The 15079-nt window shown below is 38.4% G+C and overlaps 1 protein-coding gene across 1 annotated transcript in view; it reads right to left on the reverse strand.

Moving 5' to 3' along the window:
- The window catches only part of LOC135074588 (uncharacterized), a 118127-nt gene extending 117137 nt beyond the window's left edge, over positions 1–990 (reverse strand). Inside the window, exon 1 of the mRNA XM_063968927.1 lies at positions 567–990. Within this exon, the coding sequence (XP_063824997.1) occupies positions 567–970 (404 nt within the window). The 5' untranslated portion in view covers positions 971–990. The remainder of the gene's footprint in view (positions 1–566) is intronic.
- Between the last annotated feature and the right edge of the window lie 14089 nt (positions 991–15079).

The raw sequence follows: 15079 nt of genomic DNA on the forward strand, positions 1-15079 counted from the left end.
TCAGGAATTGTTATTATTGGATCATTTTATAGAGTTTGCAACCTTTGTCGTATTTCTTCGAATGTTCTTTACGCACTGTGAAATTGTAAATTGTTGTTATTGTAAGTTTAGTTCATTAAAACGAGACGAAGCAGACTGGCGCCCGGTAAACCATGAAGTGAATAAAGTTACGCAACGCCAATTCGTATCCGACAAGTGCTCTACTCCATGTTATGTATAATAGAGGCATACAAAATGAATATTACCTCACACGACTGTGTTTTAATTGTATAAGTTGAATAATTACTGAGCAGCCACACAAAAGACTTCAACGAACGTCGGCCTGCGCGCAGCGAAGTCGCACGTGAAAACTCGGCTACTATAACGATGAAAGACATCACTTTTGTTGGTTTCATACAAAGTACATTCACGGCTTCAGCTATGCAAAGTTGATGATAGCAGTCTCACAATGTGAGCCGCCTTTCTCTGAATCCGGCACTGGAGGCATGACCGACTAACAGAGACGTTTCTACCTAGTCAATCGGTGCATAAAGTTTTAGTGCAGATTTACGGGGTATTGTTCGCACCTGAGGGGGATGGGCTGGAAAGGGAAGCGCGGGGCCGGCGGGTGCGGCGCGATGAGCGCGGCGGGCGGCGGCACGGGAACAGGCACGGGCACAGGGTGCGCCGGCGGCAGCGTGCTGTAGGGCGGCGGCGGCACGCTCTCCAGCAGGTCCGGCGCCCGTGGCGCCCTCGCCCGCCTCGCACGCCGCCGCCGCGCCGGCTCCTCCGTCTGACACTCCGCACTCGCTACACTCCTCTCCCTCTCGGTCTGCACGGCACTGTTCACATTACAACTGGGTGTATCCTGCACCTGCACTATGTTCACGTTCACACTGGACACGTTCTGTCGGCTCGGCTCGCCCGGGACGCGCACCGAGACCGAGTCCGACTTGCGCAGCGGGGCGGGCGCCGGGACGGGCAGCCGCATCTCGTGGCGGGGAGTGTGGGCGCGGGACGACGCGCGCGCATGACGACCGCCGTTCGGCGACTGGGGCCGGGGCGCGCAGGAGGCCTCGGCCCCCCCGCCGAGGGCCGCCAGCGCTCCATCGGTGCGCGAGCGCGCGAGCGGCGGCGAGCGGCACTCGTACGGCTGCCACAGCAGCGAGGACAGCGCCTCGGCGGCGGACAGCGGCGGCTGCGCATACAGCGCGCCGCTCATCTCGCGACCGCGCTACGCAGCCGCGCCTGCGCAGTCACCCGCCATCCGCCACCGCTTGCACCTGGAAACAAAAAAAACATTGTTTCTATGACTGGTTGATGGCATCTCTTTAACTGACAGCAACATTGACAACCTCAGAGAAACCTGGAGCAAGTAGATCGCCAATGTCAAATAAATTTGATTGATAGTCACTAGGTTTCAAGTAACATTAAAAAACGTTTCCATAAATGGTTGATGAGAACACGCATCTCTATAACTGACAACAGCAACGGACGCAACGGTTGACAACCTTAGAAAAAGAACCTGGAGCAAGCTAATCGCCAATGTCAAGTAACTTTGATTGCTAATCACTAGGTTTCAAGTAACAATAAAAACTAAATAATAGACCGGTTGTAAAAGCAGTTCACTCAACAATAACTTTTTGCTATGATCATTAAAATCAGGTGCCCGTGTATATGCACGAGGACAATTACGAACTAATGAATTTCATTGGTAAACTGTATAATTTAGGAGTAGATATTATTATAGTCATACAAAACAGAGAACTAGTAACCGAGAATAAATACACAGGAAGGATGTAACTGTTATACTAGCACCAGCGAGGGATAATATCTTGTAAATTATATAAGATAGAGATACTTAACAGAATAAAAGGTGCACATGAAACTATTACCCAACCATATCCAACACGTAATAACGGTACAGTCTCAAGTGAACAATTAATAACAATTGAAATTAATAACATAGCAATTCAACAGAAGAGTCTTGACAAACTAACGTAACAATAACAACCGGCACTCAAGGACATGAATTGCGCCTATCTGGTGGAAACAAAAACTAAACTACTCAGATCTACTTTTTACATGTTAATACTCCAGTCAATCTTGAAGTCAGTCGAGCATCACCAAGTTCTTTGTTCGCTATTCGGATCCATTTCAATGTTAAAATTATATGAAGGTAATCATATTATTAGAAATCAAATGGCTAGTCAACCTCATAAATCAATGAGAATTTAATAATGAAGATTAGATTACGAAACTCACTAATTTGTAAAAGATTCGTTTTTAATACAAGACATTTCAGTGGTGAACTTAATCGAAAATATGAGAATACGACCAAAATAACTAAGTATTGGATAAAACTTTAAAAAGAGAAATTGCTTACTCATTGCACTGTAGTTTCGAGCTACTTTGCCCAAAAAAGTATAGTTTGGTGAGTCTATTCACTGAATTGACAAATTATAAACGTCTTTTGGTCACGTAGCTGTATCATTGCAGACAGAATAATAAGAGCAATTATCTTTGATGGTCCAACCTTCTGCGCTATACTTTTTGTTGCGTAATGGTCTTTTACGTTCCCACCAGTGTTTTCCTTTCAGACTTTTATTACACCTTTTATATCCGAAATGTAATTTACGTTGTCGCTATTACGTGCTTTGCCTTTGTCAGCATTGATAAAACTTTAATTATTGCAATTGTAAGACATAACAATTATACATCTGAAACATCACTTGTTTTATTTGCACTAAGAAATGTTTTCTTTACAGTCGTTGTGATTTTGAGACTACAAAGTTCACAGACGCAATATAAGATATTGCGGCACTTTTTCTACTTAATTGAATACTTTACCTGCTACATTGTTTAATTTAGAGACGACGTTTTACAGTAAAACTTCCTTGGCTTATCCTGGGATTGAGCATTTACATAAATAGCTTTCTCGCCCTATATCTTTAATCCTCGCTGGAAGACGCGCCTCTGAAGAAAAGGTTTAGTCCAAAGTCCGACCAAGTTAATATGCAGCAAAGCCTCATGTAAGAATAAGCCTTAGACAGCGCGGAAACTTTATGAAAATTTAATATCGATGCTGCAAAAGTTGAGATTTAAGTAGCTGTGTAGTGGAACAGTCACTAAAGAATAATAATTTTAATACTATCATCTGCTCGCAGTTAGATAAAAATATGAGTTTGTTTTATTCTAGGTATCTCATAAAATACTCAAACAATTCTGTTGAAATTCGAAAATTTGATTATAGACGAGTTAGGTATTCCTAATTTCAGAAAATATTTCAAACTAAAATAAATTTCAATTTGAATCGCAAAGTATGATAGATGTCTTTTTTGTCTGAAGCTAAATTGTATTCACCTGAACGTGACCTGAACCTTTTGTTGACCTTTTTCAACAAGTCTGCGATATTTGAAGTATCATTACGCGTGTCCTCTGTGACAATATCAAAATAATTATTCCTAACAACAACCACAGCCTGTTCCTGAAGCTCTATAATTAATCCTAACTAATTTTTGGTTTTGGTTTTTCATCAACTTAAGTCCACTTGTCGTAAAAATCTCTTTCTTGTGATAAATCTCTCTCTTTCTCTCTTTTGTGATAAATCCTGAGCAAACAGTCTCTACCTTTTTTCTAAGTAAGGCTAAGTAAGCGAGCAAAGCTAGTTCGACTTGAAATAAGTAAATGACTTCGATTGTTTATGTAAGTATCTAGGTAGGTGTAGGTTTGACATCAAAATACAAAAACTTCTGAGCAACAGGGGAATAAGTCAAGAAAACTCGAAAAGTACAAATCTCACTTTCACGCACGTTAGGACATACGCTCTCATTCCGGCTTATGTCGTATCTCGCAAGCTGCCCATAGTTTGGAAGCTCATAAAAGGAGATATCGTGGTTACGTCAATATCACTTGGATCGGCCGCGGCACCGCAGATAGGTGAAACTCTGGTACTTTCTCTCCAAGGCCACGGCGGCGCCGACCCCACTACAACATTATAATCGTACACAAACAAATACGGATACAGTTATATCATGCGCGATTTAACACTCTTAACTTTCGTTTTGATGTCACTTTGCATGAACTTTGTGCATGGTGCATTGTCACATTTTATAATTTAATCCTTCTCTTTCGCAAGGTTATGCAATTCCACTTGGCGCCTCTTGATTTATGAGGCTAGCTACTTTGCTACTTATAATGATTATAGACGATAGGTATTACATACTTATTTGGGAATTCACCGTTTCTAATTTAATGAGAAATCATTTAATATTGTGAAATTGTAAAATAAAATTCTTAATACTATTAGTTCAAACAATGTAGACTGTCGCTTCATTTTTGTATTAAAGAAATATGTTTTTAACAAACAAGCTAGACTTTAATATCTGCTTTTTAATATCGCTACGCCTGGCATGATAGACTGCTTAGGTTATTAAAGATTTTAATTTCAGCCGTGATATTCTTCGCTGTTAATATTCAAAAGGATTAACTTGGACTTTTCGCTCCGTTAGTCAAAAGTAATCCGTCTGTCTGGGACGTATAAATACGAGGCTCAGCAGAGTTTATATTTGTCCAGAACACAGGTCCAAGCGTTATAATCTTCTGAAGTCGGACGGCGAGTTTACTAAATAAACATTAATTTATTGATACTACCCGCCACTTCGGCTACTATTTACTATCATCTGCTCATCCAGATTAATCCTTGATGTTTACGATGGATTCACAAACATAAATAAGTTTATCCATAAACTTGAATTTCGTATTTATTGACTTACAATAATAGAAAATCGTGTTTGTGTTGATTTTAGATATAATATTGTTTCTAATATCAACATTAGCACGATATACTAAGATAGAAACTGTGTAACGTTCGTTTGTTTACACATTACATTAAATAGTTTTTTGTGGTAAATCATTCCACTAAATTAAAAAGCTTATGTCAGACTTTCTCGCTTTGACTTGATGATAGAGTCTAGCATTTTTGGGCAAAAGTTTTCTATTCATTTCTGCCTTGAATAGGCCTTAATACCACAAATATAGCAGGTAGCTATCCCTGCGATTGAATAAGAGCGTTCACATTCACGTAGTTACGAGAACTAGAGCTTATGGCAGTCTTTGAATCATCGAAAGTTGGCTTTGAGGGTACGACATAGTCGTTAGACACCGGCGACGACCCACACAAACCGAGTACTTAAGCTAACTGCTCTTCATTGTTGTAATCGCATCAATAGAGAGATCGTAGCGGACAAAGTACTACACTTTCTCCGAGCCAGTGACCCCAAGTGAAATATTGCTGTTGTCGGCTCGCCCTATGCCCCCAAGTTTTATGTAACGCGATATTTACACACATATCTGATTTATTGGACGCCGGCGGCAGTCGTTAAAAGTTTTTTCAGACCCAAATGTTAGGAACAATTTGTTATAGGATTCGATTTTGGGCACTTCAAATCGCTTCAGGGATTTCATGTTTTAATTCTAAAAGACATTCACTTAAATTCAGTAACTATCTTGTCTTGCCTAATATATGTAAAATGTTTTGATAATTTGATCAGATTTTTACGATAAAACAACCTATACCTATCTACGTCTTAAAAAATGTTTTAAAAGTGACATAGCTGATGGTACATAGCATCCTATCACATTACACGTAAGTACCGCAAAAGTAAAATAATTATGAGCCGTTATAAACACGTTTAATTAGCCTGCTTTGTTCCGGGAACTTACTTATGAGCATGACAATCAATTAAGTACAGTTTTAGTTATTTTATCTGTTTCCTTCAGTTTTCTGCTTAGTCTCTTACATACTCGTGCGGTTGCACATAATGTTAGGTAGTAAAGATGATTATGAAGGGTTTAGGTATTTAAATCAACATGGCAATGTACGACCAAAGATTTTGATATCATTAAATTATTATTATGTTCAAAATTATTTGACGAAGAACAACTTACCTAGTACTGTACATAAAATAAGATACGAAGAACAAAATTAGGATGACTAACCTGAGTACCTACTATTAACACCCACATAAGAAACGATGATTGCAATAACATTGTGAAGATCATTTATCAAGGCCTGACCTCATTTTACAAAATAATTGCAGTATTATTTTGATGACTTCCTTATAAAGTGTTATTATTTTAATAACATCGACGGAAACAAAAGCAAATAACTAATATTTTAGTCGAACGAGGACAAAGTTTTATAATTTAATGAACATCGTTATGGGAAGCCTCGAGTAAATACACGTTATATTTTAAATATTATAAGTATAGATGATCAGTCCATAAACAGACGATAGAGGGAGAAGTCAATAAATTACTTAACACTTAAGGACTCGCTAATGGGTCTAACGGACCCAGTCCTTCAATTTTTGTGTAATAACTTTTAAGTTTTGACGTTTGCGATGGTGTCGCTTTTAGTACCTTTCTTCGACATTGTAGCACGTCCAATAGCGGTCATACTCGACAAATAGCCCACTGCATGTGAGTGCTACATACGAAAAAGGTGTTTTTGAGTCCGCTGGACCCGGTAAATAAAGTGATTTTTTTAATGTACTATACTAATTTCTCATTAATTGTTAAGTAGTATAAGTAGGCAAATCATAGTACTTTACGAAAATATACAAGGCATTATTTTAAATAATTAAATACAGAAATTTTCAAAAATAACCTTCATTTTACCAAAAAACCTTCAATTTTTTAAAGAAGTTGTTATTTTAGAAAAAGTCAATAAATATTATTATTTGTTTTATATCATATTATCCTTCTAATAAAGTAGTTTTCACTTTTATTAAGTGTTTTTGAAAAATACATAGGATTTTATATACTGGGTCCAGCGCACCCGGTAGCGAGTATGAATGTTACAAATTAAGGCGCGAGTCCTTAAGTGTTAAAAAAAGACTTAACAAATCGTAGTTCGGACCGACCAGAATGGACCGACGACCTGATAAAGGTAGCAGGAAGGCGCTGGATGCATGCCGCTACCAACTGTGCGATGTGGAAGTCATTGGGGGCGGCCTATGTTCAGCAGTGGACGTCCTATGGCTGAGGATGATGATGATGAAATTGCAGATTTTCAAATAATGCTATTAATTGAGTACCTATTAAAATGAGTACCGACTTAGATGGAGAAGAAAGAAAAGATAAGTACGTTAATGAACTCATCGCTAGACAAAAGCAATTTATTCATCATTGATTGATTTGTAGAGATTACAAGATGTCTCAATTTCTTTGTAAACTTTGGCTTGAAAAATTAGTATTTCGTGGTAAGCTATCGAGAATTTGGGATATCAAAAAGGATTCCCGCGAGACCAATCAATCATCTCTTTGTTGCATTAGAATGATTACTCAAGACTCCCGTTACAGAGGGATTTGTAAAAAATTGCTGAGGATTAAAGTGCCGAAGTGGGGCTTCGGAGCGATCGTCGCGCAGCTGCGGTAACTAATGCCAGCTTAAATTGTCATCAAATTATGTCATCATCAGTTATCGATCGATTTTGAGCACAAGGCTCAGGATAAATGAGGCGATATTGATTATCCTGTTTCGTAAATACAAATAGGTATGAGTTGTTTGAACACAATACATACATCATCAACTATCAATAGCGAATGTACTTGTTTCAGTCTTATTTTCATCACCGAATTTTAAGGATGTTGTCTTGTCGTTTTAATACAGTTATTTTACATACCCACTATGAGCAATATTAAACAGCATTTTTACATTTACTAAAGTGAGAGTGATTTTTAAAAGATGGGACTTATTGGAAACCGGTCCACACGAAACTACCGCCTACTGTTACTTTCCCACTAAAATTAATTTATACTCGTTAAGTTTGCTTCTTAAAAAATATCCTCTTCTACACATCCCAAAATGACTTTTTTGTATTATTTAAAAATAAAAGATATTGATATTAGTTAAAATTTTGACTATTTAGTTACTGTGTGACAAAACAATACACGTTAACATACTACTCGTACATAATTTGACTCTAAACTCACCCGTAACAAGACGTTGGTTGTTCTTGTAACAAAATACGATCCGTTCTCAGGATTACGGAAATTCTGTATCAGATGCGGAAATTTTGCGGGAACGGGAACGTTACTGTGGTTCTGATATTATAGTGATATTTATGCAAAAATAGCTATATTAACTAACTAGCGGCCGCCCGCGACTTCGTACGCGTGGATCCCGTTTTACCCCCTTATCTATCTTACGCGGTTTAGATTTTTTCATACAAATGTTTTTTCCCGCCAACTCCCGTTCCCGTTGGAATTTCGCAATATCCTGTTGTAACTAAGCTTTAAGTTTACTAAGGGACCTGCATGCCGAATTTCAAGCGTCTAACTTAAGCGGTTTAGATTTTTCATACAAAAGGATTTTCCCGGTAATTCCTGTTCCTGTGGGAATTTCGGGAATTCCTTTCTTAGTGCACCTCTACGGTACCTAAGCTACGTCCCTTATTAAGTTCAAGTGCCTACGTTTAGCCGTTTAGGCTGTGCGTGGGTATGTCAGTGAGTCAGTCATACAAAAGAAATTTCCCGCTAATTCCAGTTCCCGTGGGAATTTTGCAATATCCTGTTGTAACTAAGCTTTAAATTTCCTAAGGTACCTGCATGCTAAATTTCAAGCGTCTATCTTACGTGGCTTAGATTTTTTCATACAAATGTTTTTTCTCGCTAATTCGCGTTCCCGTAGGAATTTTGCAATATCCTGTTATAACTAAGCTTTAAGTTTATTAAGGTACCTGCTTGCCAAATTTCAAGCGTCTAACTTAAGCGGTTTAGATTTTTCATACAAAAGGATTTTCCCGCTAATGCCCGTTCCCGTGGGAATTCCTAAGTATCCTATAACCTGCCCAGGAGTATGAAGAATAATTGTACCAAGTTTCGTTAAAATCCGTCGAGTAGTTTTTGTTTCTATAAGGAACATACAGACAGACAGACAGACAGACAGACAGACAGACAGACAAAAATTTTACTGATTGCATTTTTGGCATCAGTATCGATCACTAATCACCCCCTGATAGTTATTTTGAAAATATATTTCATGTACAGAATTGACCTCTCTACAGATTTATTATAAGTACTAGCTTTCCGCCCGCGGCTTCGCCCGCGTGGAATTTTGTCTGTCACAGAAAAACTTTATCGCGCGCGTCCCTGTTTCAAAAACCGGGATAAAAACTATCCTATGTTCTTTCCCGGGACTCAAACTATCTCTATGCCAAATTTCATCAAAATCGGTTGCGAGGTTTAAGCGGGAAAGCGTAACAGACAGACAGACAGACAGAGTTACTTTCGCATTTATAATATTAGTTGGGAAGTTGGGATAGATAAATATGAGATCAAATAACTTTGTGTTTAGAGAGATCAAGATGGTAGGAAAAACCGCATCTTTTGGGTAAAATGTGTGCAGTAAAACAAAGCAAATAAATAACGCAATTGGCAAAGTTACTACGAAGAAATATTATCAAATTTTTCTTTTGTCACAAATCACAAGATCCATTTTACTGTCACGTAAAAAAATAATTATCTTTTATTGTCAAATTGGGCTTGAATTTGACAGCAGTTTTGAAGATATCTGACCCGAAGTCATTAAGTAACACGAGGATGGATTACTGGGCGGGCGGCGTCCGCCCTACGCAGCTGTGACAAATGACCAAGTAAAACGTCGCATCATATCGACAGTTGATTATTTTAAAGATAATGGTGATTGATTTTGGTAAAGGTATTTCGCTTTGTATAGGTACCTTTTTTTAACTGAAGAGTGATAGTTAAAAACTTTCAAACTGCGCCAAACGTATCACTTCTCAAAGAACCATGAACAAAATATCTAGTAATCTTAAAGCTCAAAAACACAACTGTACCTTTGTGTTTCAATCATTTAAAAAGCATATCACGCAATCAAATCTGCGAGTATGATATGGACAATTTGTATTGAAAGCACTTCGAAAAATGATACACTTTGTTTTATTACCACCTTTTTTATCAAACCATACTGACTGACAGGAATAAAATTTTATAACGTTAAAATCCAGGTGTTTTGTGCTACACATTACTCACATTCTAATGTACAGGTATCATTTGTTTGATTTATTTGGATTTTTGTGCCCATGTACGTACACGTGTACTAACTGACAAGTTAAATTGGATTTATGAGTTTGTTGAATCCATAAATTGTTGACCCTACTAACAAAATGCAAAAAAAAACCTTTGATGCTGTTGCCATTCTCTATTTTCTTTCCCATTTTAACGCTCGTTGGAATTGAATTTACATGAAATAACAGAGTTGGGTTGTTATATTTACGCCCATAAACTTCGATTTCGTTGTTATTGTTACATTTCATTTTGATGTTATTCAGAATTCGTCTAATAATACTTCTAAAATGTTGTTATTGCTTTCGCTATTGATACTGCCTGCTGTAAGCGTTGTACCTAACGATAACGATGTAACAAACTACCTAAATCTCTTAGGTACTAACCGTTTCCGCAGCTTCGTACACGTGGAAATAATTTTTCAGTATTCATTACATAAGATCGAACCAAGATCTTTCATATAAATGGGACGGTGTCCAATATAATAAAGATATCTCAGATGATGTCTAAAGGTATATAGTTACTCGTATTGTCAAATTAAGGTACTATACTCGTATTGGAACGTTGTTGTTGAGTCGTAGAGTCCATAAATAGCATAACAATAATAATTAATAAAATAACAAACACGTCTATAAATTCTACTGTACCTATCTACATATTGAAGCGAAAGGGAGCTTATAAGCACTATACCCTTTATTTTTTCCGGTTTATTCCATTGTCTGCATTAACGCATACGTACATTAGCGTTTATGTGTCACCTAAGTAGATAAAATTGCGCTCTTTGCTGTTACACGTACCCTTAATTACCGAATACGTAATATCTCTACCATACCATCAAAACGCAAAGTAGACTGCGCTCCCTTCGTCACAAAACAACAATGGCGGCGCCGGAACTCGGAATAAAAATGAAAGTGGATTCGCCTGTTATTTTTATAAACCCGACAATCTTGTTTCTTTCTGTTCCGTCCTCATTAGCATACGATGTCAGCGGACCGACGACACTAGACCGAACTTATAACGTGATTGTGGAATAAGCCACGGTAAGGTTATAGTAATACTTTTGTAAGGCAAATTAGCTTGCAATTTCTTCGCGCACTAGATTTATTGCGTTTTCATTTCAATTTAAAAATACTTAAAGCACTTCTTCGAGCTGTAACTTCTTTTCGCTTCTCCCTGCAGTACTGTTTGCAATAGTTGCACTATTTTCGATTTAATTAAATCCCAACACAGTGCTCTACAGAGTCTGACTAAAGTGCTCTACAGTCTACAGAACGTTTACGCGATTTGAAAGAGACCGATACTCTCGCGATATTTTCTAGTGGTAAATATAATAACTTGTTTTCTAGAAATGATTAATTTGTTAGGAGTTTTCAGTTAAGAAATACTTTTACATACACATAAGAATTTGCCAATATTACTTGGCGCAAGGGTTATTGCAGCTATATTTCACACTTAAAGAGTGAAGACATCCGACTGTCCGGTTTGGATGAATCTATCGAACAGTCGGAACTTGCGACGGCTATCTCCATCAAAACTGGGTGCCCACTAGAACAGATCAAAGTGGGTAAAATAAGCGGTACCCGGGACACCCGCAGTGTCATCGCGCGGGTGCCATCGAAAACGGCGAAACAGCTGGCAAGTCTACGCCGGCTACTTGTAGGATGGGCCTCGGTGCAAATTACGTTGCTAAAACCAAGACCTTTGAGGTGTGTGTCCTGTTGGGGCGATGGGCATGTCGCTCACAAATGCGCTGCCAACGTCAGCGACCGCAGTGCGCTCTGCTTCCGATGCGGTCAGCCTGGGCACCAGAGGAAGGAATGTCCCGCCAATGAACCCCACTGTCTACTTTGCTCAGCGGTAGGAAAGGCAGCGGACCACATGCTGGGGACGAAAGATTGCCCTCAGCCGCTGCAGAAGTCGAAACCGGTGCCTTCTGGGCCCGGCCGAACGGCTAGCCTCATGGAGGTGGACGCGGGGGCGTCCGCTTCCTAACACTGAGGCCCGAAGTGCGCGCGGAGTTCCCACGTGCTTTGGAGAGAGGACCCCTTGAAGGAGTCTGTAGAGCGAGGCTGCGGCCGTTGCGTGGGGGCAGGCATGCGAACGATTCACCGACTCGTATGCTGCCCCACTAAGCGCTACCAGAGGGACCCGACTGGTTTTTAGTGGGTAGGCCTTGCCCTTCAGGCGAGGAGAGCCCCACATAACTCATTGGCTCCCCCGGGCTGGTGAGTATGCAGTTTCATGCATTTTCCAGTCGAAAAAAAAAAAAAAAAAAAAGGTATATTTCACACTACTGAAAATATGTAAGTAGGTACTAATAGGAGAAGATAAAAATATAAATTATCATCAACATTTACATTTTAGTAGGTTGAATTGAATAAAGCCCTTCCAATTCTCCTTTCAAAGTTACCAATAACTAGGCAGAAATCATAAAGATGCCACATTTTCGATAATTGCCTCCGATATTCAAAATCACCAACACGAGCATTCTCCAGCGAACTAACGAGGTCGTTTTAAAACAAAAGGCAGCAATATTGGCTGCCCGGCTAAATTAACCGCAGGGCCAATAATGGTATAAAACAGTATTTCACCGACCACAGCCGGTACAAAGACTTCTACCATGATGTTTACTTAGTTCTGTTTTTTTAGTTCTGTTTGAGCAGGCTTGTTGTTTTGAAAGCGACATAAAGACTGAAGGCTTGCAAAGATAAGCAAAGAAGCAATAGTTATTTCCAAGGAGATCAAGCAGAGTAAGAAAAATGTTGAAAAATAGGAAATATTTTCATACATTTCATGGGTAATAACACAATCTAAACTTTCTTGAAGACAGCAGATTTTTATAAATGTGTAAATAAAATGGAAATCCGATTCCGATCAGTAAGATACTTGGATAAACGCTGGCCGGTAACATCGATCGTCGTCATCGGAGGTATTAAAAAGAAAAATGAATTTTTGACATTGAATTAAACAAAATACTGTCAACTTTCCAGTTGGTGACCTAAGTAAGCAGGTGATTAATTAATCCGAGCCATGCATTTATTGCGTTTACCAGCGCCATATTGTTTTTCGTGGAAATCATTCCCAGAGCTCCAATTTAACTGAAAACTTCGAAAAATATTTTCGTTGAATCATAAAATAAAATTAAAGCTTTTCCCCAGACGTTTTAAGTTTTTACGAATCAAAATACAAAAGATACGGAGGTTTTTTTCACTTTGAGTTAGCATTTGCCATTGTGTTGCGAAATAAAACATCTTACAACGTTTGTAATGGTTCTAAAAACGTCACACCGACCGCATCAGATTAGTGAATTCATTGAAGCGTCCAATCTGGACTAGTAACAGGAAAAAATGGTACGTGCTGGACGCAAAGATGGCTTTTTTCAGTAAAAAAAACAACTGCTGTCTCTATTTATTACGTAGATAGAGCGCTAAGGGGTTTATTAATACAAGCAATGTAATTACATCACGATTCGATAGTTTCTCTTTTTGTAACTTACTCAAGTTTTAACCATCGTGAGCAATTTACTTTAATTTAATTCAATTTTTACTGCTAATTTTTTTAGTGTCTGGGGTTATTTGATTTTCAGGCTCTGGTAAAAATAGAAAACTAGAGACAGCTCTTAAAATATATTTTTAGAATAATACCTGCTCTGTTTAATTATTTATGCCGTTATTTTAAGTAGCAGAAAAAATGTAACTAAGCGAGACACTATTAAAGCTGTGTAATATTATTGCTTAGGATATTTACGCATCTTTAAAAATACCTTGACCAATTACTTGACAGGCAAAATACGTTGTGTTGTAAATTACATAGTGTAAACAAGTATGTCCTAGTACAGTTTTCCTACACTAAAAACCACAGAAGATTAGGTACAAAGCAAAGTTACCAATTCTTTCTAATTTCGTCAGCTTAACGCAAAACCGTTTAGCTGCATTAGCCACTGGTTATTTTCTCCATAGTCTCAGCACCGAATTAAGCGCCCCGACGTGACACAATCGAGTTACAGCGAGCATTATTTCGTTTAGGCGAGCTTTGCCGCTGCTCTGAATGTAGGATGATGGGCAGGCCCGGCCTCAGGGCGAGTGTTTGATCCTGGGATCTTCATATCTAACTACTTCTATCATATGTATACTTCAAATCTAACTGGTACTAGCAATTAGATAACTATTCTTACTATTTTATTTGTGTCAAATAAGTATTAAATGTTATTGTGGTTTGTGATATTGTTATTTTTTATTACTATTTTTTAATGTTTGACGATTTTTAAGCAAGCACTAATGGTCCATGCAGATAAAGGAATTTTTATTTTGACTTTGTATCATCACGTTTATCACTCGTTCTACTTAAGATTTTCTATAAGTTATTTTCTATGAGTCAAATGTGCTCTTATTTGTTCAGTTTCAAAAATAGTTTCGTAAACCTCTATGTAGACTTTTACTGAGCTTTTATTTTATTACGTGTAAAAGCTTCTATGTTGTGTATGCTCAAAATGCTACCGCATCTTTATATTCCGTAAGACCAATACGTTCTCCCTCGGTCCCTGTACGTAAGACATCGCTAAGCCGGCCCTGCGTGCATATGAGAACACGCCTGACCAGATTCAATTACAAGCAAATTGATTACGGTCTGTCTAAGCTGCGGTTTAATTTCACGTTTGCTGATAATGCACTGATTATAATAACAATAGATTCGCCGCTGTGCGTGTGTATGACGGCTGACGCCGAGTTAGCTAACCAGACTGACAATTAAGCTCGCGTTCAGCCGATTTATGCAAACATTACATTTGTCAAACGCAATGCGCTTCAGCCGTAATGGTAAAGCTGGCACGTCGTTAAAAGCCAATCAAAATTTCCCCGCTCATATCGATTGGGAGCGAAACTATCGAACACCAACACGAGCTATGCAAATTTTCACCCAAATCACTACATTAGTCAACTCATTTAATTTCAAATTCAGCTTCTTCAAAGGCTGTTTTTTAATATTTCCCGTTACACAATAAATAATACTG

Source organism: Ostrinia nubilalis, chromosome 9 (assembly GCF_963855985.1).
Source record: "Ostrinia nubilalis chromosome 9, ilOstNubi1.1, whole genome shotgun sequence".
Taxonomy (NCBI): domain Eukaryota; kingdom Metazoa; phylum Arthropoda; class Insecta; order Lepidoptera; family Crambidae; genus Ostrinia; species Ostrinia nubilalis.